The 23,474-nt window shown below is 62.6% G+C and overlaps 2 protein-coding genes across 5 annotated transcripts; one reads left to right on the forward strand and one right to left on the reverse strand.

Annotated features, from left to right (window-relative positions):
* Positions 1 to 3,042: 3,042 nt before the first annotated feature.
* LSM7 (LSM7 homolog, U6 small nuclear RNA and mRNA degradation associated) lies at positions 3,043 to 7,727 on the reverse strand. Of its 3 annotated transcripts, none has more exons than XM_060094708.1 (4): positions 7,567 to 7,727; positions 7,356 to 7,446; positions 4,748 to 4,819; positions 3,043 to 3,291 (listed from the first exon to the last, which is right to left on the reverse strand). In XM_060094708.1, the coding sequence occupies exons 1-4, from the start codon at positions 7,696 to 7,698 to the stop codon at positions 3,149 to 3,151; spliced, it is 438 nt and encodes a 145-aa protein (XP_059950691.1). In that variant the 5' UTR covers positions 7,699 to 7,727; the 3' UTR covers positions 3,043 to 3,148. The 3 variants fall into 3 exon arrangements, with proteins under 3 accessions (XP_059950691.1, XP_059950692.1, XP_059950693.1); XM_060094709.1 differs by having other exon boundaries at positions 4,748 to 4,815; positions 7,567 to 7,654; XM_060094710.1 differs by having other exon boundaries at positions 7,356 to 7,463; positions 7,567 to 7,654.
* SPPL2B (signal peptide peptidase like 2B) lies at positions 7,031 to 23,474 on the forward strand. 2 transcript variants are annotated; one of them, XM_060094706.1, is made up of 15 exons: positions 7,031 to 7,159; positions 13,148 to 13,267; positions 14,026 to 14,208; positions 14,698 to 14,787; positions 15,383 to 15,522; positions 16,051 to 16,226; positions 16,400 to 16,496; positions 17,325 to 17,441; positions 19,165 to 19,246; positions 19,964 to 20,038; positions 20,115 to 20,177; positions 20,263 to 20,362; positions 20,695 to 20,772; positions 22,199 to 22,359; positions 23,129 to 23,474. In XM_060094706.1, exons 2-15 carry the CDS (start codon positions 13,166 to 13,168, stop codon positions 23,384 to 23,386), a joined length of 1,722 nt encoding a protein of 573 aa, XP_059950689.1. In that variant the 5' UTR covers positions 7,031 to 7,159; positions 13,148 to 13,165; the 3' UTR covers positions 23,387 to 23,474. The 2 variants fall into 2 exon arrangements, with proteins under 2 accessions (XP_059950689.1, XP_059950688.1); XM_060094705.1 differs by lacking the exon at positions 7,031 to 7,159 and adding an exon at positions 7,691 to 7,798 and having other exon boundaries at positions 16,051 to 16,193.

The raw sequence follows: 23,474 nt of genomic DNA on the forward strand, positions 1-23,474 counted from the left end.
CTCAGCCAGGGATGTTGTTTTCTCTCTGGGCTCTTCATTCCTGGGTGAGTCCTGACCCCTGCAGGCTCCAGTCAGCATGGCTTGGGGAAGGGACGGGGTGGGTCAAGGAGCTGACCTGGGCCCTGAACACAGGCAGAGAGCATGAAAAGACATGCGCTTTTCACCAGAGGACATTTATTGCACATATTGCACATCAGAGCCAAGAAGCTCCCGGTCTGATGGAATGGATGGGGCCAGGCAGGGGAGGGGGGCAGGCACTATTCCTGCAGACAGTGAGGGCTGCAGGTGGGCTTGGAGCTGGGGAGGAAGCGAGAAGCAGGAGGGTCAGACCCCCGGGGCGTCGCAATCCAACAGTCCCAGGGATCCAAGACCCCTCCCCCTCCCCCCCCACCCCATTTGCAAAGTCAACAAAAGATTCTTCCTTTTACATCCATGTCCACGTCTGAGTCCAGGCGGAACTGGATTCCTCTCCTGCCTCACTGGCCAGCCATGGGGGGCTGCAGGGCTCTGCGGCATCACTGGTGCTCCAGGGTGGAGATGAGGGCTCCCCAGGTCTGTGGGTGGCAGGACCGGACCTGGTCATGAGAACGGGGCAAACTATTCCCTCCCAGCTCCTGGGGCCAGGTGGGCAGGTGGTTCCTTCCCCTGTTTGCTTCCCACCCACCTAGCTTTGGGTCTCAGTTTCTCACCCACGAGACAGCCTTCAGAGCACAGGAGGGATGTGGGGGCAGCCCACCCCCTGGGTTAGGATCCTGGCTGTGGGACCCAGTACACATTACTCAGCCTCTCTGCGCCTTAGCTTCCTCATCTGTGAATGGGGATAAGGAAAGGGTTTGGGGTGGGGGGCTGAGTGAACCAGAAGGTGTACACATGGCCGCTTCTGTACACAAGCCTTTGTTCCAAGAGAACAAAGGTAGGAGCCGCAGGGCTTCTTGGCAAACTAAGCTCTGAATGCCACAACGTCACTCCTGCCGTATTCTTACCATTAAACCAAGTCCCCAGATTCCAAGGGGTGGAGAAACAGACTCCCCCTCCTGTGAGGGAAGCTGCAGGGAATTAGTGGCTGCACAAAGAGATCTATCTACCTCTCTGTGAAAAGTTGCTTTGTATTGATATTTGGCCGGAGGAACCCCCGAGTTTCTCCAGCAGATCCCCCAGTGATGGGCAGCTAGGTTATTTACGGTCTTTTACAAATGAGGTCATAGTGACTCTCTAGGGTGGATACGGTTCAGTGGAACAAGCTCATCTTATCCCCCTTTCTGGGGAGTTCTGCCTGAGCCCCCAGGAGGTCAGGGTCTCCCTCTCTTGGGCCCCCGGAGCATCTTGTTCTCAGCCTCAGACTTGAACACAAAGATCTGTGCTCTTAACCAACTCCCTGTCCAACAGCAGCCCAGTGCCCGGCCACAGAGTGGATACTGGATGACTTTTCCTGAGCTTAAGAGAGAAGGAATAGGACCTCAGAGAGGTTGGGACACTTACTCTCAGCCACACAGCAAGTGGTGGAAGGAGATTGGGGCCCCAGACTTTGTGGTCACAGAGGACTTTTGCGCTCATCGGCTGGGAGGTGAGGGGTGGGTGGAGAGTGGTCTGAAGCCTTTCAGGGCTGTAATGATGGAGCAGAGAGGCTCCCGAGAGAAGCCTTGCTTTCTGTGCAACCTAAGCTGGGAGCTGGAAAGCCAGGTGTCCTTGTCCTTCTGTCCTGGCCCCTGGCTGCCCCGGGGCTCTAACGAGGTCTGATTAGCCTCCAGGCCTCACTGCTCCCTCACCCCACCTCACCCTACCCCGGGGTCCGGACCCCTGGGCCTTCTGACCCCGAGATCTGGGTCTCAGCCTTTGTGTCTCAGCCTCAGATAGGGCAGGCTGGGTGTGTGGAGAGAACAGAGGCGCCGGTGCCCAGGTTCTCGGTCCCTCCACCGTGTGTCCCCCCTGCCGGAGTCGCGGTCCCCCGGCTGTTGAATGGGCACGGGAATTGCCCCCAAGAGCAGGACGCATCGGGTTGGATGTTGGCAGTTTGGGTGCGCCCAAGTTCTCTGTCACAGCCTTCCCTGGGGCTGTGACCCCAGCTAGCCCAGGCCCCCCCGCTGCCCAGCCGCTGGGGCTGAGGCCTCTGATGAGGGAGCGGGATGAGGCAGGGCCGCCAGCTGGCAGGGAAGTGGGGCGGGAGGGATGAGCGTGGGGCTTGGCTATGCGGCCCCACGACTAATCCCCAGCAGCAGGGCCACAGCAGAGCTCAGATCCCCGCGATAAGCCAGCTGCTTTCAGTTTATCTGGTGGCAACGATGGACAGATAGCGTGGGGGCCATCCAGCCGGGTCCCCTTGTGCGGTGGGTTCCTGTGTGTCGCCAGCTGTTGGCAGAGGGGCCCTGGTCTACAGTTCCCGCCAGGACAACTCCCACTCACTCCCGGCCCCACTCGTCCTCACATGCACAGCGCTCCTGAGTGACAAATAGCAGACACGAGCCTGCTCTCGGCAGAGGGTGCCACGGAGGTAGGGTCCTAATGAGGACACTGGGTTTAGGAAATGGGGCCAGGAGAAAGCCCTGCTTCCTGAGGACGGGCATGGGGACATTCATGACCATGGCCCCTGGAGTCGCCAGCTGATGGGCAGGGGTGGGCGCTTCCTCTGAGCTGAGGCGGGAAGCAGGTTGGGCTAGGAGGTCGTGGGACCGGGCGGACAGCAAGGCTCCATCAAGTTTGTTCTTTGTGAGGTCACGGCTGTGCGGGGATGTGACAAAGAAGGACCTGGCTTTGGGGGAACCACTCGGGCCGGCGTACAGAGGCACTGAAGTGACAGGCTGCCGCTGAGAAGGCTGGCTGGGGGGTCTGCATGGGCTGTGGCCCCAGGGGGAGCTCTGCAAAGGCTCCGGCCTCCACGTCCCGTGCCCTCACCTGGAGTGTGCACGCTCAGTCACCTCCAAGCCCCCCAGCCCTGGGCCTGGACCCCAGACGGCGCACAAACTCTGCTGGATGGACCGCATCCCTGGGGCCCAGGTCTTGTCAGAACACTAAGGCTGAAAGCCAGAGTCCAGGGCTCCTGGACACTTGAGGTTTGCAATTTTATAAAGAAAACAAAAACATAAGCTATACAAAAAGGAAAGTTCCGTTCCTATGGGTGGCCCGAGTCCTGGAGGAGGGGCGGCCCCGGCCGCTAGGCGTCTTGCTGCTGGATGAAGGGGTTGGGGATGGCCTCCATGCCGTCCTGCGGGCAGATGAGCACCACGGAGGTGCCCCTGCACACCACCAGGCCCAGCTGCCGGGTGTCCTCCGTGAGCTTGTACTGGTCATCAGGGTCTGCGGAAGAAGAAGGGCGGCAGTGAGGCGGTGCGGGCTCAGAGGCCCAGGGGGGTGGGGAGGACAGGCCAAGGGCCCCACTCCCAAGCCAGCTGGCAGCCTCTCCCCGAGACGGACCACGAGGCTCAGGAAGAGCTCTGGAAACAGCCACGTGCAGCCTGTCCTCCTTCTACAATGAGGACACAGCCCGGGGGACAGCGGAGACCGAGTTCTCAGATGGGCGGCAGAGAAAAACCCCATCTGCAGAATCTTGGAAGCCCTGCGGGGCCACCATTCACCCCCGTGCCAACGGGCTGTTCACAGTGGGGCGAGGGGCCCGGGGAAGTGACGGCACGCCGAGGAAAGCTCTCCTGAGGTCACGGCGGCGAGGCCTCCATTACTGTTACTGCACGATGGCGGGCTGGGGAGGCCCGACTTGGGGTGCGGCTCCCCACTCCCAGACCCCGCAGGATGACAGCTGTCCAAGCCTGCCCCTCCCCTCCCGGAACCGTGTGCATGCGTCAGGGCGTCTGTCCCAGGGCTGTTCTGGGGGTGAGAACAGGGCACAGACTCAGCCAAGGAGTGAGCCAGGACCCAGGTGGGAGCGGCCTCTGACACAGGAACAGCAGCCATGCCTCCAGGGCTGCTCCGCCCGGGCCCCGTCTAAGCGCAAGGCACACCCCAGCTCCCTTGGTTTTCCCTACAGCCCCACGAGGTGAGGCTGTCCTTTTCCAGAAAGTCATCTGCCCAAGGAGGCCAGGCCAGGATCCCAGCGGGGGAGACTCTGGGCAGACTCAGTGGGAAGAGGGAAGACGAGGGCAGAGCAAGAGGCCCCACGGGGTCGCTCCCCCACAAAGAGGGCCTCTCCCTGGGGGCCCTTTGACACTTCTGTGCAGCTCCATTAACTCTTCACCAGACTAACGTGTGTCTCAACATCGACAGTCCCCAGAAAAGACACCCCTTCTCTCCTAGGCCTTGCGGTCCCCTTCATGCTACGGTCAGGCTGAGCTAAAGAACTTCCTGGCTGATGGGCAAGGGTTGGCCTGACCACCATGCAAAGGGCCTGGGGACCTGGGGGAACAGGGAATAAGGGAGAGGGGGCCCTCTGTCAGCAGCCGGGGGTTAACACACAGGGACAGCAGGAGATAAGGGGGCAGGACGGGCCGCAGGGCAGCCGGCTTTCTCACGGCGGGCGCAGCATCTTTCCAGCCCCTCTGGGCACGCCTCAGCCCCAGCGGGTGCTCAGTGCTGGTGAGGAGTGGATCCGGAAAATACTCCACTTCCACCTCAGACCAAGTCCTGAGACGATGGTCTACTGAGCCTCACCGGGACAGCGGGAGATCCAACACATGTGTCAGCCGCGTGATCCACAAGGCACCACGTTCACACAGCCGTTGGGTGGCAGCGGAGCAGCTTTGGAACAAACAGTAAGGAGGGCCCAGCGAGGACGCCTCCGAGCCCCACGGGCTGCACTCACCTCTCATGTACTCGATGGTGCCATCCAGCACGAGATTGAGCAGCGGGTCAAACCCTTTCAGGATTCCACTGGCTTGTCGGAACCACCGAGAAGAGAAGAGAGACAGACAGGCATTAAGATCAACGGTCATCCTGGGCAGATGCGAGCTGTGCCCGGGTGTCAGCACGTGAGATTGGGGTGCCCCCGCCGGTGAGGGGTCTCCCCAGCCGGATGCAGGTGTGGGAGCAGCCTCTCCAGGGACAGAACAGATGGGAGACCATGGGGGAAGCAAGGGAAGGGCTCCCAGACAGGGAGCAGTGACAGCGGACCCCAAAACCATCGCCACCACAATACAGTCAGCAAAATCCGCCTGCGCCTGTTTTGTAAACAGTTTAACTGGCACCTGGCCATGCTCATTTGTGAAATGTCGCCTGTGACTGCTTTCCTGCTGCAATGGCAGAGTGGAGTAGCCGCGACAAGAGACCGTCTGGCCGGCACAGCTGCAAATATTTCCTGTGTGGTGTCCTAAAGAACAGGTCCACCAGCCCTGCCTGAGGGCGACGCCCTGGCCCTCTTCCTCTCCTGCTCACCCTCCCCTGCAGAACAAAGACTGTGAAGGCACCCACCTAACGGGGTTACGGAGAGTGACAAATCCAGTAACACATCCAGGCACTTGGCCCCAGCCAGGCAGCGAGCCTGCACCCGCAGGTCTGCCCTCCTCACCAGGACGGGGGTGCAGCAGGCGGGCAGGATGCTCAGAGCCAGCGTTCCCCCCCTCAACAGTGTGGGACGGGACCCACGATGGGACGTCAGTCTGCACTCAGGCTGCGACAGACACACTGCTTCATGGATCTCATTAACGTCCATGAGTTGGTGGACTTTCAGTGCATCTAAAGAGAGGCTATGCTGGGCAGGCCTGACCTGATAGGTGAGCCGTTAAAGGGATGGGCCCTTTCTGAAAAAAGAAATTTCAAAAATGAGATTTTCCTGTTGGTCTTGAAGACGTGAAGTGCAGTGCTGTGGACAGAGTCTGCGGCAGGGGCGGTGAGCAGCCTCTAGGAGCCCAGGGGGTCCCTGGCCAACTCTTGGCAGAAAATGGGGACCCCAGGCTTGGAAGAGGACCCTGGGCCTGAGATGACAGGCTCTCAGACACACTCCTTTACGGCAACCTCGTCAGAGACCTGAGCCTGAGGCACCCAGAGTCTGGAACCACAGGCGCTGTGAGATAAAAACGTATGTTGTTTAAGCGTAGAAAACGAACACTAGCGCCTTGAGAAGCAAGAGCCCCATCTCTTCATACATCCCAGAGCCAACACGGTGCCAAGTGTTTGTTAAGATTCCGATCCTCGGGGGTTCCCTGGTGGTGCAGTGGTTGAGAGTCCGCCTGCCAATGCAGGGGACATGGGTTTGAGCCCTGGTCTGGGAAGATGCCACATGCCACGGAGCAACTAAGCCTGTGTGGCACAGCTACTGAGCCTGTGCTCAAGAGCCCACGAGCCATAACTAATGAGCCCTCGTGCCACAACTACTGAAGCCAGCGTGCCTAGAGCCCGTGCTCCACAACGAGAAGCCACCGCGATGAGAAGCCCACGCACCGCAACGAAGAGCAGCCCCTGCAGCTAGAGAAAGCCCGTGCGCAGCAACGAAGACCCAATGCCGCCAAAAAATAAACAAATAAATAAATTTAATTAAAAAAAAAAGAAAAACACGTTACCTGCTTTAAACTTTAATCTCAGTGCCACTACTGAAGTAGGTGGAGTTAATAACCTCTGACAAATGAGGAGACTGAGGCTCAGAGAGGGTAGCAACTTGCCCAAAGTCCCACAACCAGTGAGCTGGGGCTGTGCCATGGACAGCGCTCCCCGCATAACCCTGCAGCATCATTCCTGCCGTCTTTGCATCAGACTCTAACAGCAAATTCAGAGTTAAAGCCTCACAATAACAACATAAAGCCGCAAACTGTGACAGGTGCTACCAGGAACTTATAACAACAGGGGCCTGAACTGGGGTGGAGGCGTGGGGGTCAGGGAAAGCTTCCCAGAGCAGCCGAGAGCTCCCTGCAGTACTCAGGTATAAAACGTTCATCCCGTTACCCTGGAACAACCGTGAACAAGGAGACGAGATTTGTTTTAAACAAACCCTTAAGGCAGCTTGGTGGAAACTGACCATAGGGCCGTGGTTCGCAACTGGGGCAATTCTGCCGCCCAGGGGACACTAGGCCATGTCTGGGACGTCACGACTAGGCGGCTCCTGGCACTGAGTGGGTGGGAGCAGGACGGCCCCCAACGGAGAAAAATGCGGCCCCAACGTGAGCAGCGCCGAGCCTGAGAAACCCTCAGGTGCAGGACGACCCGTGAGGAGCTGGGACAGTCGCCTGAGTGAGGCAGGACCCACAGGAAGCAGAGCCGTGAATCCCAGCCACTGTAGCTTCCGGTGAGGTTGGGGACCCTTTGCGTGCCTCAGTTTCCCCACCTGCAAAAGGGGCATAACCATTCCTACCTGCCGGCGCCGTCAGGCCAGCACGAGTTGTCCAAGCCTAGCGCTTAAAGCGCAGCCCAGGCATCCGTTATCGGTACCGCCGCCCGTTACTCCTCGTGGACCGTGGAGGGGGCGGGAGGAGGGGCCTCACCTTCTCGGCCTCCCTGGAACTTCACTCGGATCGTCTTGTCGATGTACTTGGACAGGTCCAAGATGCTCTCCTTCTTTTTCTTCTCTTTGTCCTGCAGGGGAAACAGAGCTCTGTGAGGCGGGGAGCGCGGCCGGACTCCGCCCCGCCAGCCCCGCCAGCCCATCCAACCCCGACAGCCGCGCCAACCCCGCCAGCCGCGCCGCGCGCTCACCGCCATCTTGCCCGGCCGCGTCGCTGTGCGCAGGAGCCGCTGCCGCGCCCGTTGTACCCTGCCCCGCGCGCATGCGCTGCGGGCGCAAGGCGCCTGTGCGGCGCGGTGCGCCGGGGCGTTGCTGGGAAACATCTGGCGACGCCTGAGGCTGGGACCGGGCGACATGGCGGCGGCGGCGGCGGCGGCGGCGCTGGCGCGGCTCGCGGCGGCCTTCCTCCTCCTCGCGGCCCAGGTGAGGGCGGCGCTGACCCCGCCGGCCTCGCCGGCCGCGGTGCCCCGGTCCCTCGCCCCCCACCCCGGCCCCGCGCAGGATCCCGCCCGGCCCGGCCTGGGGCCAGTTTAGGGGATCCGCGCCCCGCGCGCGGGCGGCCCGCTGGCCCGGGGCTCGGTCGTGACCTTGCGGGCCTGTCCCCGGCCCGTCTCCCTTCCCCGCCTGGAAGTCCTTCTCAGCCACAGCGTCACCCGCTCCCGCCTCGGCCCCTGCTGGTCCGTCTCGGGGTCTCCCACCGCCGCCGGGGACGCCCCTCTCTGGCTCCGTGGCCTTGGCCGGGGGGCTACCCCTCTCTGAGCCTCAGTTTCCCCTTGAGTGCCATACTACTCCCTTTCCCCGTGGTTGTGGTAAACTGTCGAGCGCGGCACCCAGTGTCTGGTAGTGTCGGGAAGCGGCCAGGAGCCCAACCCTGGAGTGGGGTCGAATCGCCGCCCCATCTTTTGCTCCCGTGACCTTGGCAAGGGAGTTTCCCGCTTTGAGCGTCCGTTACTCGTCTGCAAAAGGAAGATAAGTATACAGTGCAGAGTCAGCAAAACGATGTAGGGGAACACGAGCGCGCAGCATGCTACTTGTTTGTCACTAAACCTTCAGGGTCTCCAGTGCTAGCGGGGTGGGGGGGCGACCAGGAAATGGCTGATGTACGTTGTCATAAGCGCATCTTTTATTTCCAAATCCTCCCTCTCCCCGCCAGGTTCCACAGGTCAGGAAATACCCGCCCCTCAACAGCCCTACAAACTGGGCCGTTAACCTTGACCCTTCTGCTCCAGTGCCCCCACCTCTGCTCCAGGTGGTTGGCGTTCTCCCGTGGCTACTTTTGTCCAGTTCATTCTCAACACTGCAGGAGTGATCCCTTTCAAAGGGTGTCTTGTGGGCTTCCCTGGTGGCGCAGTTGTTGAGAGTCCGCCTGCCAATGCAGGGGACACGGGTTCGTGCCCCAGTCCGGGAGGATCCCACATGCCGTGGAGCGGCTAGGCCCGTGAGCCATGGCCGCGGAGCCTGTGCTCCACAACGGGAGAGGCCACAAGAGTGAGAGGCCCGCGTACCGCAAAAAAAAAAAAAAAAAAAGTGTGTCTTGTGTCCAGATGCGAGCCTTCTGGTGGCTTCCTGGCACATTTAGGAGGCCTTTGTGATCTGGCTGTCAGGAAGCTTCGCGTTTCTCTCCAGCTCTAGTGTCTTGAAGGCACTCTGCTCGCTGGTCTCCGTTTCCCTGAATTCCCCGGTTATGCTTCTGGTCTCAGCTTAGCTGTCCCTCCCTCCCAGAAGCTCTCTGGGACGCCCCCTCCCCAGCTGCTTTGCCAGCCCCCTGTACTTCCCCCAGCCCTGTTCACTCATCTTCCCCAGCAGTCTGAGCATTTGGAGGCAGGGACTTTAAGCTCTCCGGATATTTCAAATGAGGGCCAAGCAATGGGACGCAGTTGTTCTAGGAATGCTTTTCAGAAGCAGAGGTGCCTGAGGGGCGATCTGAAGGATGAGTGGGCATTTGCTAGGTCAAGAAGGTAGAGAAGGTTGTTGCAGGTGATGGGAGCAGGGCCGGAGGTGTGAGAGCTGATGATTTTTTTTTTAATAATAGATTTATTTATTTTAATTCTTATTGGGGTATAGTTGATTTACAATGTTGTGTTAGTTTCAGGCATACAGCAAAGTGAATCTGTTATACATACATATATTCATTCTTTTTTAGATTATTTTCCCATATAGGTCATTACAGAGTATTCAGAAGAATTCCCTGAGTATACAGTAGGTCCTTATTACTTATCTATTTTATATATAGTAGTGTGTATGTGTCAATCCCAGTCTTTCAATTTATCCCTCCCCCTTACCCCTCGAGAGCTGATGATTTACTTGGAGATGGTGAGGGTCCACTACAGCTGGCGTGTAGGATAATCCAATGGTTACACCTGAGGAAGGTGTCATCCCAGTGGAGGCCCTTCAGGTGCCCTTGCAGGGAAGGCCATGGAGGGAGCAGCAGTGGGAGTGGCTCCAGGCGTGGGGGGTAAAGGGCAGGCTGAACGTGTGGCTTCTCCGAGCTGGAGTCCAGGGGAGCAGACTGGGCTGGTCGGAGCTGGGTGCTGGGACATTTGGACTTTATTCCCAGCTGGCTGAGGATTTGGAACTTTACCCTGAGCGTGGGGAGCCAAGTAGAGTGTAGAAGCGAGCAGGAGAGCACCTGGGCCAGCCCTTCCCAGGACAGAACCCTGCGTGTGGTTCTTCGTGGCGCCCCGGTAAGGCCAGCTCTCCACGGGGTGGGAGGCTGATTGCTCACAGCTTGAAACTCATTCCCTACCATTCTGTGACCCTGCCCAGTTGCTGTAAGTTGTGCACATAACAGCCCATGTGGGGCCTGTTACTCGGCAGATCTGAACACGGTGGTGTTCTCCCTGCCTGCCCCCTCCGCCTGCCCCTTCACCCCTCCCACTTTCCTCCACCTAAGCTTCCCAGGTCCTAATTAGCCCCTTCTAGAATTCACCAAGTCTTAGGAAGACTGCTCCCCGTCTGGACCCATTAGCTTCTTTCAGAGTCCCCTGACATGGATGCTTTCACCGTCATCTTGAAGCATAGTTTCCCTAGGAGTTCCTGAGCTCTATATGATTGTGGCGCATCGGGAGATGGCCTGTCCTCGGTAGCCCCAGCTGTTTCTCATCCTCCAAACTGGGATGGGCTGTGCTGGAAAGGCGGGTGGCACTCACAGCCCTGGGCCCTTTGGAGGAACTCCTCCTAGCCCTTTAACTCCCCGGGGAGGAGACCGTGTTCACTGCGAGACTGTGTTCTCGGGTGTTTGATACAAGCCCAGGCTTATTTCTTAACAGAAAGCCAGTTGTGCACGTGGTGAGGGGAGAGCTGTGAAGTGCGCCCTTGTGCTTCTCGGCAACTTTTTAAAAACAAATGCTTCGGGCTTCCCTGGTGGCACAGTGGTTGAGAGTCCGCCTGCCGATGCAGGGGACACGGGTTTGTGCCCCGGTCCGGGAAGATCCCACATGCCGTGGAGCGGCTGGGTCCGTGAGCCATGGCCGCTGAGCCTGCGCATCCGGAGCCTGTGCTCCGCAACGGGAGAGGCCACAACAGTGAGAGGCCCGCGTACTGCAAAAAAACAAACAAACAAAAAAAACAAATGCTTCTAGTCGTTCCCATTTTATACAACTGACAGTTTTCACCAGCAACTCAGATCCCATAGACCAGGGGTCAGCAAACATTTTCCAAAGGGCCAGACAGTATTTGTGGCTTTTCAGGCCACATGGCCTCTGTTGTAACTCCCCGGCTCTGCAGAGAACAGCATAAGCCCTACCCTACGTTCAGCAACCAGGCAGACATGTTACGATAAAACTTTACTGACAAACACAGAAGGTGGGCCGGATTCGGCCTGGGGTTTGAGGGATCACAGAACCCCTGCAGTGGCCCAAGGTGGGGGTAGGGCAGGGCTGACCTGGGGTGGGGGCCCAGGGCTGGGCACTGTACTTGGGGGCAGCCTGGTGGGGAGAACCCGGAAGAGGGGGCTCCATGTCCTACCTCTGGTCGAGGGAACGAGGTTGGCCAGGCAGGGGCGGGTGGGGAGGATACCACGCTTCCCTCCCTTGAGCGCTGGTGGCAGTGCCCACGTGCCCTGCAAACACAGCCTCACTGAGCATACCCAGCAGCCCATTTGGCTGTCGGCACCTCACTCCAGGCGACAAACCAAAGCGCTGGGCAGGGGCAATGGGGGCCCTGGTTTCTCTCCACACCGCCAGCAGATGTGGGCCTGTGGGGAGAAGCTCCCGGAGCGGCTGGGCCCCGTTACGCATTCATAGAGGGCCTGGCCTTCTGAGCTGGTCTGTGCCCCAGGCCTGCTGTCGGGGCCACGGCCCCTCGGGACCCCAGCTGAGTCGGAGCACCGCCGCCTGCAACTTGGGAAGGCCAGATGTGGGTGGGGGTCTGTCCCCGCACAGACAGGCTACTACTGCCTGTTGTCACCGAGGGGTGCAGTCTCTGTCTCGGCCTCCGGGTGGTACAGAGGGACAGCCCTGGGAGCCAGAGTGTGCAGAGTTGGGGTCCACTTGGACCCCTCCAGCTCCAAGAAGCCAAGGGGCTGGGGTGGGCCCGGGCCCCTGTGGGCATGGCATGGCTGGGCTCCCTGCTCAAGGCCCTCTCTGGGACCCCTCCTCCCTCGCAGGTCCCACAGCCCCGGGGAGCAGCCCAGACCTGGGCCAGACAGCATGAGACCCCCTGGGGCCGAGGCCCTCGCAGGGGCTCCGTAGCTGAGCCCGGCCTATAGGAGGAAGCAGCCCCGTCAGGGCCGCAGCGGTCCAGGCGGGAGAGGGACGAGCAGGCAGGGGGGACACTCGTGTGCGGTACTGGTTTCTCATGTAGATAAAGCCGCTCCCAGGCCCTGGCCACCCCGCTGCCCTCAGCGGAGGGGCTGGAGTTCCAAGGACTCTGGGCCTGCCCCTCTACCCAACTCTGAATTCACACTGGGACAAAGGCCCCGATGGCCCGTGTGCCCAGCCCGCCCTGTCCTCCGCAGTCAGCCAGCTGCCCTCGACCTTGCTCCATGTCAGAGCAGGCGGGGTCCATGTGGACTCTGTGGGACCCTCCACGAGCAGCCTGCTGCCTGGCGGGCCTGGGCAGGAGGAACTGGAGGCCTTGTCGCCCTCCTGGGAGTAGTGGGCCAGGAAGCCGGGCACTTCTGCTGCCCGTGCCCATCGGGAGCGCTGCTCTACTTGCTCGGGACGTGCTGGGGAGGAGGTTCTGTCAGCTGCCTGGGCCCTGCTGGGGTCGTGGTGACGCCATCTGTCATGAAGACCCCCTGCCCAGAGCAGCCCTGCCTCTCGCACTGTCCACGTCTTGCCGCGCGTCCGAGCAGGGAAGGCCAAGGTTCTGACCCAGGGGTTCCCACCGGCCTGTGGCCCAGCAGGTGCTGGTCACGTCACCCGGGCTCCACCGCCCCCTTTCTGCCCTGAGCCTGCTGGCCTCGCTGGGTGGGGGCCTGTTGGCTGTTTTCCCGGGAGCCCGTCGGGGAGCCTGGAACCTACTGGGGCACCGCTGACTCTCCCCGTCCCCTTCTTGCCTTATGGCAGTGGCGTGGGGCTCTTGTTCTCGCTGTAGTCCCAGGAGGACTCCCCCGCTCCTGCCACTGGAGCCACAGGGAGGGGACCTGACACGGCCACTGTCAGCGCCCAGGTCTCCCTGAGGAGGCTCAGCCCTGCCCTCCTCATCGTGTCCCCCCCCAAGATGTGACAGTTGTACCCCACCTCTGCTGTCGGAGCGAGGGGCCATCCAAGCCAGGTCGTGCTGTGGGCCGGCCTCATGTCGGCTCTCTGACCGATGCCCCCTGTCCAGGTGGCCTGTGAGTACGGCATGGTGCACGTGGTGTCCGAGACTGGGGGCCCCAAAGGCAAAGACTACTGCATCCTCTACAACCCGCAGTGGGCCCACCTGCCGCTCGACCTCAGCAAAGCAGTGAGTACCGGCCAGCGCGGGCGCCCCCTCCCGACGCAGGGTCTTGTCTGTCTTGCTTGCCGCCCTCCCTCCACTCCTCCCCTGGGTCTCCCGAGGGCCTCTGGAGGACGGGTCTTGCAGAGAGCCATTGAGGATGGAGGAAGGGCCTCTGCTGGGAAACGGAGGTGGGATGCGTCCCCAGAGGAGCTCCCCAAACTCTCGGGGCCCGGGTTTCCTCAGTCATAAATAAAAGATGTCAGGGCGCTGCCGAGGGCCAGCCCCTGGCGGGGATGCCGGCCAGGCTCCCCCCACCACCCGTCCGTGCTGGGCTGGGGCGGCTGGTGAGAGGAGTGATGGGAGGGGCCGTGCCCGGCCCCATCTTTGGGGTAGCCCGGACGGTCTGCTCCCTGCTCTGGCCTCACTCCTCCCAGAGGGACTCAGGGTGCCCAGTGCCTGGCTTGGCGGGTGGAACGAAGGCCAGCACTCCCGCCCGCGCCTTGTGCTGTTTGTGACGGGCTCGAGAGAGGCGGGGAGGGTTCCTGAGCACACGCCGCCCTGTACCCCTCCCGTCTGCCTTGTGCTCGGGGTGGGTGTGCGCACACGCTTGTGCACGTGCGTGTGTGTGCGCGCGTGTGTGCGGGGCTGAGACCCTGTGGGCTTGAGGTGAGGCTGCGTAGGGGCGGTGGTCGCTGCAGTGGCCTCCGCCGACCTGTCTCCCCGAGGACGCTGTGTGCCCCGGCTCCCCTGGAGCGGCTCACGTGAAGGCCACCCTCCTGCAGTCTCTTCTGCAGGTGCGGGACTGGACGACCTCCGTGCTCTGCTCTCCGGCCGACCTGCCTGCCAAAGGCTTCAGTAACCAGATCCCCCTGGTGGCGCGGGGGAACTGCACCTTCTACGAGAAAGTGCGGCTGGCCCAGGGCAGCGGGGCGCGTGGGCTGCTCATCATCAGCAAGGAGACGCTGGTGCGGCCGCCGGGCCCCTCCTGGGCAGCTGGGGGCCCTGGGGGGCAGGGTCGGGCCAGGGTAGACGAAGAGTCTGGTTTCCTACCTGTGGCCTTGGAGGGGCCCTGTCCCAGGGTGGTGCTGGGGTCCGACAAGGCCTGGGGTGGAGCTCTGGGCCTGCCACCTGAGGAGCGGGTGGCGTGGGCCGTGTGCCACCCTCTCCCTCAGGCCCTTCAGGGCTGACCGGTGTCACCCAAGCCCAGGGTTGAGAGGAGAGGGGAGGGGAGCTTGCCCTCCCCCAGAGGGAGGGGCCGAGCCCGCAGGCCTGCCCTCAGGGCGGTGTGGCCCTCCCACCTGGCCCCCGAGGACCCCGACATACACGCAGGACTCCTCCGCCCCCTCGGGGAGAGCTGGCACTGCGGGCCGCGCCGTCAGGAGCGCTTGGCGGCCTGCCCCGCCCTGGGTGGGCCTTGCTAAGCCGTCCAGCCGCCCTCTCCCCGCCTCCCCCAGGTCCCCCCAGGAGGCAACAAGACGCAGTACGACGAGATCGGCATTCCTGTGGCCCTGCTCAGCTACAAAGACATGCTGGACATTTTCGAGGTAGGCTCGTCCCCAATCCTGTCTGCAGCTGGGCCCAGGGCCTGAGGACACGGTGTGCCCGCAGTGCTGTGAACGTCAGGAATGGAGACCCCAGCCCTCCCCTATGCCAGAGACCCTGAGCGTCCCCCCACTGCTCGGGCCTGCCCGGCCCCTCGCCCGGCCCGGCCCTGTCTGACCAGAGACCGGTGCGTCGTTGATTTGGGGAGCTGGGTCTGGAGCAGGCGAGCTGCAGCACACAGTGACACGGGGATGGCCAGGTTCCTCCCTGCAGGCTTCGCGTCTCCCCCAAGGGACCCACTGTCCGTCTCCGGGCCGCTTCCCAGGCCACGTCCCCCCTCGTTCACTCATGCGTGTCTGGGGGCAGGGTCTGTGTTCCTGCACGCGCGCGGCCATGTCGCCCCGCCCTGTGTGAAGCTCGTCCCGGCAGAGCCCGCTTCTCTGGGGTCAGGAGTAGCGGGTGAGGGCGTGGGGTGAGGCGGGATCTCCCGGCCCCTGGCTCCTCGAGCGGGCCAGCCTCGGCCCTCTGGGTGGTGAGAGCACGGGTGGGCACGGGTGGGCCCCCTCAACCTTAGCTCTCTTGTGTTCCCTGAGGCAGACGTTCGGCCGGGTGGTACGGGCGGCGCTGTTCGCCCCCAAGGAGCCCATGCTGGACTACAACATGGTCATCATCTTCCTCATGGCTGTGGGCACCGTTGCCCTCGGAGGCTACTGGGCCGGGAGCCGGGACGTGAGAAAGTGAGTGGCCTGCGTGTGTGCATGCGTCCCGGATGGGCAGCCCTAATGCTGGGCAAGTAACCACGAGAGTCCGCACGCCCAGAGAGCCTTCTGGAAAACAGCTGCTATAAACACCCGGGAGACCTGTTGAAAGCCCCGAGGGCCCTGCTCCCCATGATTCTGTCCTGCCCTCAGGGTTCCCGGCCCGGGCCCAGCCCGGCAGGGGCATCCACGGGAGAGCTCGCCCCGGCCGCCCAGGGAAGGGCGGTGGTGGGGTTGGTGCAGGGCCAGGGTCCAGGGTGGCCCCCATGCGGCCACCACAGCTTGGCCCTGGGGACCGGAGCCCCACCTCAGCAGGACTGGCTCCGTCGGGGGGGACCCCAAGTACACATGGTGGGCAGGGACGGGGGACTGGCCGACGGGGCAGGTGATGGTGGTCACCTCCGGGCAAGCTTCCCTCAGCCTGTCCTTCCCCATCTCTGTGGTCCTTGGCTCCCGGGAGCGGTGCCGGCCGGTAGGGCGTCCCCCAGACCGTTCTCGTCTTTTAAGGAGGTACATGAAACACAAGCGGGATGACGGGCCTGAGAAGCACGAGGACGAGGCCGTGGACGTGACGCCCGTCATGATCTGCGTGTTTGTGGTCATGTGCTGCTCCACGCTGGTGCTGCTTTACCACTTCTACGACCAGCTCGGTGGGTCCCCGTCGCCGGCTCTCAGGGCGTCGGGTGAGAGGGGAGTCCAGGGGCCGTGTGGTGGGCGGTGGCTGGAGGCCCTTGTTGCTGGCTCACCAGGAGGGGCCTGGGGCTACCCCTTCCTTCCCATGGGGCGGTCACCCTGCCAGGGAGTGAGGCACAGAGCCCTCCTTCAGGCTCCCCTTACCGCCCGCCCTGCCCTGCAGTCTACGTCATCATTGGCATCTTCTGCCTGGCCTCCTCCACGGGCCTGTACAGCTGCCTGTCACCGCTCCTCCAGAGGCTGCCGTTCTGCAGATGCAGGTGAGCCCCCGGGCGACCCCTACCTGCTCGCGGGGGTCTCCCTCTGCTGCCATGTGGCCTGTCCGCCCCCACCTCCCGTTACCCGGCCCCCGGAGGCTCCACAGCTTTGCTGAGGCCGAGGACCCTCGCCCTCCAGAACCCTCGGTCAGTCTGGCACGGTGCAGGCGTTACAGCAGGCGCCCACTCCGTGCTGGCTGGGGGCTCACGGCCCCACCTCCAGCCCCTGGGTGGGCCTCCCTCCCCCGGCCTCCCGTCCTGGGTCAGGGCCCATGGGACCCCTCGGGGTACACCGCTGGGGGCAGCAGGGGGCAGTGCTGCTGATCCAGGCTCCGAAGATTCCTTGCGGTCAGGGGTCTGGTCTGGTTCTTGTGGGGCAGGTGGGAAACAGAAGGGTTTAGATGAGGTCCGACGGGGGTCAGGAAGCTTGGTTCAGGGGGGTTGGGGGAGGGCCTGGAGCAGGGCGGGCTGTGCGAGAGGGGTCACAGCACCCGACGGAGGGCTCCTGCCGGTGGGGTCGGCTTAGCGACTGGCTGAGGTCTGCTTCCCCCACGGCACTGCCCCTGCCCGCTCTGCCCTGCCCTGCCCTTGGGAGCCTCCCTTCTAGAAATAAAAGGTGAGGGATGGTGAGTTTAACAGATAAGGTAAAGGAGAGGAAGGGGCAGGGCCAGGGGTGGCCCTTGGGAGCAGAGCCCGGTGGACAGCAGGAGGACAGACGGGGAGGCCGCGGGCTTTTGGGCAGGAGTTGAGCTGACCCTCCGGGTGCTGGGCAGAGGCGGGGCTGTGAGGGTCAGAGGCCGCTGACCTCCCCACCCGCCTCCCCGCCCTCAGGGTCCCCGACAACAGCCTGCCCTACTTCCACAAGCGCCCTCAGGTCCGCACGCTGCTCCTGGCGCTGCTGTGCGTGGCCGTCAGTGTGGTGTGGGGCGTCTTCCGGAACGAGGACCAGTGAGTGCAGCCTTGGAGGCCCTGCTGGGGGTGGGTGCGGCTGTCCTCGGGTGCTCTGACCTCCCCGCGACTCCCCGAGCCCTCAGCTCGGGGCGCCTGGAGCCGGGCCAGCTCCCGGTTATGAAAGGCTCTCCTGTCAGTGCTCTGGACGCAGTGGCTGCACACCGTCCAGGCCTGGCCCTGGCTGCCCTGTGGCTTGTCCGGTGCCCCGGGATCTGCGATTGCAATCTGGGCGTGAGATGCCGCCGGCACTGCTGCCCGGGCGCCGAGCCGTGTGCTCTGGGGCAGCCTGGACGTGGCCTGGCGCCGCTCGGCCGCCGCTCCGTTGTGGTGCCCGCCTGCCTGCTTAGCTAGCTCTGCTTCTCCCAACATCCACCCCCCCGGGGGGCCTCCCCCGCAAGGCAGCGCGCCACCGCCTGCCGTCACTGACACCATCTGGCATTTTCTCTGAGCTTCTCCCGGGGCAGTTAAACGCTCTTGGCCGTGCTGCTGTTTGGAGCTACAACAGATTTAACTGGCAGAAGGAAAGCGTGAAAATATTTTGAGTCCTTTGTACACAAAGAGAATAAGGACGCTCACGGTTAAATCCAAGCCAGAAGGCTCGCTCCTTTGCATAAAAGTAGAACAGGCCACGGTTTCTGCCATGTCTGGGTGCCCACGTGGCCTCAGTGAACCTTCCCTGCTCTCACCAGCACCCTGGCCCAGAGGGGTTCTCATCCTGCGCTCAGATGAAGCTCTGATGAGTCTTGAGGGGCAGGGAGGATGGGGCCGGCTGTGGGGCCATTTCCCAGCTGGGAGCCTCATCACATGCGGCTTCATCACACAGCTTTGACTTCCCAATTCGGAAGTGGCCCCAGCAAGGGTGGCGCCCTGCTTCCCAGGACTCCAGATGATGTCCTCAGGGCCCCAAGCCCCTATTTCCCCAGAGACTGTGTGGCATTTGGCTGGGTGGGTACAAGTTTTGCTTTTCTGAATTGCTTAAAAGATTTTTTTTTATTTTTTGCGGTACGCGGGCCTCTCACTGTTGTGGCCTCTCCCATTGCAGAGCACAGGCTCCAGACACGCAGGCTCAGCGGCCATGGCTCACGGGCCCAGCCGCTCCGCGGCCTGTGGGATCTTCCCGGACCAGGGCATGAACCCGTGTCCCCTGCATCGGCAGGCAGACTCTCAACCACTGTGCCACCAGGGAAGCCCTTAAAAGATATTTTTGAGGGACTTCCCTGGCGGTCCAGTGGTTAGGACTCCACGCTCTCACTGCTGAGGGCCCGGGTTCCATTTCTAGTAGGGGAGCTCGGATTCCACAAGCCCTGCGGCACGGCCAGAAAAAAAAAATTTTTTTTTTTTTTTTTTAAGAAATTTGAATCCGCTGGATGCATGGCCCCCCCTCGCCCTGCACCCCCTGCCCCGGGCTGTGATCTGGGTGGGAGAGCCGCTGCTGCAGAGGGACAGAGACCCTGGCACGTGCCCGCCTTTCTCTGGCCGTGGCGTCAGGGTTGGGGGGTCGGTTTACCTCCTGCTCCTACTGGCCGTTGCTGCCCCTCCTGTACCCCCATGGGCCTCAGGACGTCGGCCGCTGCCTTTGTCTGCATAAGGGTCTCTGCGGCTCGTCTGGGCGCTGGGCAGCTTGAACTTGGCGGCTGAGGCTTCCAGGGCTGGGGAGGGGCCCGGCAGGCGGAGGTTCTTGGTGGACACCCCGCCTGAGGGTGGCTGCGTTGCCTTCCAGGTGGGCTTGGATCCTTCAGGATGCGCTGGGCATTGCCTTCTGCCTCTACACCTTGAAAACCATCCGCCTCCCCACGTTCAAGGTGAGGGCCCCTCGTGGTGGCGGGGGCGCTCTGCGGACGAGGGGACGGGGTCTCTTGGGGTCAGCCCCGTGTCCGCCAGCCACGCAGCCCTGCCCAGGGCCCTCCACTCTGAGCCTGGCCCTGTGTGGGCTGTGTGGTCTTGGCTCATCCGTCCCTCTGGCCACCCTCTTGGGGACAGGGCTTAAGGATCAGTGCAGAGTTGTCTCCCGGCGTGGCGGCAGCATCTGTGACCGCTGGCCGAGGGGACACCCGGGCGGGCGCGCGCAGCAGGGCTGCCTCCTTGCTGGTGAGGTGAACAGAGGAGGGAAAACCAGATGAAACCAAGGGGGCAGAAGCACGGTGCTCGGGACCCTGGGCCAAGGCCCGACCCTAGCAGGAGGAACCTAGAAACACACAGGCAAACGTGAAGCCGGGCGTCACCTGCCCAGACCTGCAGCTGGCCGGTCGCAGCTGTGTCTCTCTTCAGCGTCCCATCAGAAAGTCGCCCTCCCTGAGCCTCCGGCCTGACATTACCTCCAGGGCACTGAAGGTCAGGCTGCCCGTGCTGTGCTGAGACTTTCTCCTAAAGGCTCTGTCCCCACAGGGAAACTCTGAGCCTTGGGAGAGGCAGGGACACGTCCTGGAGGGTCTGTGCATCTGGGACCCTGGGCGGGGCGGGGTGGAGGGCAGAGCTGGTGGAGGTCCCCGAGCACAGCCCTCAGGACGCCCCGTTCCCAGGCCTGCACGCTGCTGCTGCTGGTGCTGTTCATCTACGACGTCTTCTTCGTGTTCATCACACCCTTCCTGACCAAGGTGGGCTCTGGGCCCCGCCCACCCCCCCGCCCTGGCCCCCACGTTCCCCTGTCTGACGCAGTCCGCCTTCTCTTAGAGTGGGAACAGCATCATGGTGGAGGTGGCAACCGGGCCGTCGGACTCGGCCACACACGAGAAGGTACGTGGTGCCCGCGGCCGAGGTGCTGAGCGGGCAGAGCGAGCACGCGCTGGCGGGTCCTGGACACGCTGTCCTTTCCCCCCAGCTGCCCATGGTGCTCAAGGTGCCCAGACTCAACGCCTCGCCGCTGGCCCTGTGTGACCGGCCCTTCTCCCTCCTGGGCTTCGGGGACATCCTGGTCCCAGGTACTGGGGCCGGGCTTGGGTGGCCCGGGTGCCCTTGGGGGTGTCAGGCCACAGGGGCTGGTGGGCAGAGGCAGAGCTGAGCCAGTGGGGCCTGGGGGGTAGGGAGGCGGTCCCCCGGAGGTGCTGTCCCAGCCACATTGCCCCCAGGGTCCCCCTCTGGGCCCCTCCCCACACCAGGCAGCCTCTGAGCTGGGGTTTGCGCTCGCCGGAGGTCTGGTTACCTGCCAGGAGTCGAGGGTGGTGCCGGGCCAGCTCCCTCCTGAGCCGGGAGAAACCCCCGGTGCCTGGCTGGGGCTGCGGCCCGGCCTCTGCCCACGGCCTCTCCCCCGCAGGGCTGCTCGTGGCCTACTGCCACCGCTTCGACATCCAGGTGCAGTCCTCCAGGGTCTACTTCGTGGCCTGCACCATCGGTAAGCCCGCTGCCCCAGGGGCTCGGCCATGCCCCGTCCTCCGCCGCGGGGTGGTAGGGGACAGGCCTGCGCCCGCGTCACAGGCCTCCTTGTCACTTTCCATGGTGGTCGTTGTTTCTCTTTTCTTTGGTCTTCTTTGTCTTCATCTTTTTTCCTTTGAGTTCTGTTTGTTTCCTTTGTTACTAAAGCCATTTACACCAAAGGGATGTTTTCTCATTTTCTGTTGAGTCCAATCATTTCTAAAAATGTCCAAACCAGTTCTCTTGTCCTGCTGGGTCAGCTCTTCAGGACGAGCAGGGGTGCAGAGCGCACAGGCCCCGCCAGCTGACACAGGTGAGGGGAGGCCCCGCCATGGCCCCCAGCAGTGCCAGGCGGACGCAGGCCAGCCTTCCCGGCGTACTTTGGGCCGTTGCCGTTCGCCCCTTCCCACCGGGTTCCTGAAGGTCCAGCCACGTGCTCCCTGCCCCTGCCCCCTGGGTTCACACTCCATGATTAGCTCGTCCAGATGCGCCTGCAGAGCTTTTCTCCGTGTGAACCACAGTTTGTCAAATTGTCCTCTAGTTCCCGTCACTGAAACCCTGTAGTTGGCTCGGTTGAATCACTTCTTTAGGACCGGTGGCTAGTCCACAGCCAATAAGCGGGAACTCTCCCTGCACAAGCCTATCGCTTGGAAACCTGGAGGTAAGGAGCAGGGCAGGCAGCCCGAGCAGACGCACGTGCTGGAGACGGGGCTCTTTGCCTCGGAGGGGATGTGCCAGTAAACGGTGTCTTTCTTTGTAACTCTTCACCTGGGAGTAATTGCACGTGTTCGGCTGCAAGGTTAATACAGTGAGCCCCGCGCCGCTGCGCTCAGGCCAACCCCTCTAACTCCTCCTCGTGTGTGCTGTGTTGTATGTCCGTCCCTGTGCTCTACGTGCGCGGGGGTCTTTATACGTTGGACTCACACATCCCTAAATAACACATGCTATTTTATGCTGAATGGTGAGCAGGAAGTGTGGACGCTTCTCACCGCTCAGTGCTTTCATGCGGTCACAACTCAGTTATGAAAGGTGTGATTTCCTAATTCTGTACCTACGTTACTTCAGTTCAAATTACTTTTCTAACTAGAGGCTTACAAAAATGAGACACTGGGGCACGTCTGCAGCTCCTCCAGCCACTCCCAGGACTCCAGGCCTTCCCATAGCGGCTGCCCGCTTCCTCTCCCCAGTCTGGCGGCTGGGACCTCGCTCCCTCCTCTTTCCCTGCTGACCCCGGCGTGCACTCTCGCCTGCCAGCATCCGGGAAGATGTGGGTGGGGAGGACCCGCTGGCCTGGCCCGTGGGTCACGGCCACGGCCCTGGCACGAGCTCTGCGTCTCCTGCCCGTGAGCAGTGGGTGGTGAGCCTGGGACTGGCCAGGGTAACATGCTGCCTGTCTCCTTCCGCAGCCTACGGCATCGGTCTCCTGGTGACGTTCATGGCGCTGGCCCTCATGCAGCGCGGCCAGCCTGCCCTCCTCTACCTGGTGCCCTGCACGCTCGTCACCAGCTGCGCCCTGGCGCTCTGGCGCAGGGAGCTGGGCATGTTCTGGACGGGCAGCGGCTTTACGGTGAATACCAGTTTGCTATGAATGTCTGCGAGAAATAATAGCCTAATAAGCCCTAACTAGAGTTAAAGTTGAGTAAGACCTCCTAGCGTTACAACTAAACCCCGCAGCCCGCGTCCCGTCTGTGGAAGGTTTTGCTTTGGGTGTGGTGCTCCTGTGGCTGCAAGGGGGGGAGGGGTACACGTGCTAGTGGCGTGGCTCAGGGTGACGCTGCTGCCCCGCTGCTAACCCATTTGGTTGGATTGGTTGGACTTGGGGTTCCAGCTACTTCTGTCACGGGCAGGGGGCGGGCCGGGCCTTGTTCTTGTCTGAAACTGAAGAGGCCACTCCCCGTGCAGCGCAGGGTGACCGCTGTATCCCCGCAACTCAAGGGCGTTCCGGGCCTGCGGGGTCTCTAGTGGGCCCTGTTAGGAAACCCGTCCTGCCCTGATGGGGGCTCTGAGCACTTCCGGCGTGTGTGTAACTTGTTCGCATAGATGTGAACACGCTGTGCACGTGGTGTGACTATTGTGACCTGGTGAGTCGGGAAGGCTTCTTGGGCTCAGTGCCCACCGTCCCCAAAGGTCTCCCTCCTGGCAGGCGTTGGCTTTGCTGCAGAGTGGGTGGATTGGTTCTGGAAGGTTCCGGAGGGAGAGCAAGCCAGAGAAGGCAGGGCAGGGCCCTGCTGGGGCCCTGATGCGGTGCTGGTGCCGGCTGGCGAGCCCGGCTCCTTCCTGGGCCCGGAGCCCCCACGCGGCTCCGCCAACCCGGGCCTCTTTCCTCCCTCCCCAAGAAGGACCTACCTCAGTCGCCGTGGGCGCCCGCCTCCGCCGACGGCCCGCAGCCCAAGGCGGACTCCGCCGACGGCCCGCAGCCCCCGGCGGACTCCGACGCCGCCCCCTCCCGGCAGCCTCCCGGCCAAGAAGCGGCCCCGTCCCCTCCGCCCGCGGAGCAGCCCCTGGAGCCGTCCGTGCCCGAGGAGAGCGAGGCCGGCGCGCCCCCCCAGGAGCCCGAGAGTCCGGCCGGCCTCGCCTCCGGCCCCTCGGCCTAGGGGAGGGCGCAGACTCGGCCCCCGCACCCCGGGACTGGACCCACGCGGCCCTCAACTTGGTGCTCTGGTCTGGCCGATGCGCACGTCC

Source organism: Mesoplodon densirostris, chromosome 3 (assembly GCF_025265405.1).
Source record: "Mesoplodon densirostris isolate mMesDen1 chromosome 3, mMesDen1 primary haplotype, whole genome shotgun sequence".
Lineage (NCBI taxonomy): Eukaryota > Metazoa > Chordata > Mammalia > Artiodactyla > Ziphiidae > Mesoplodon > Mesoplodon densirostris.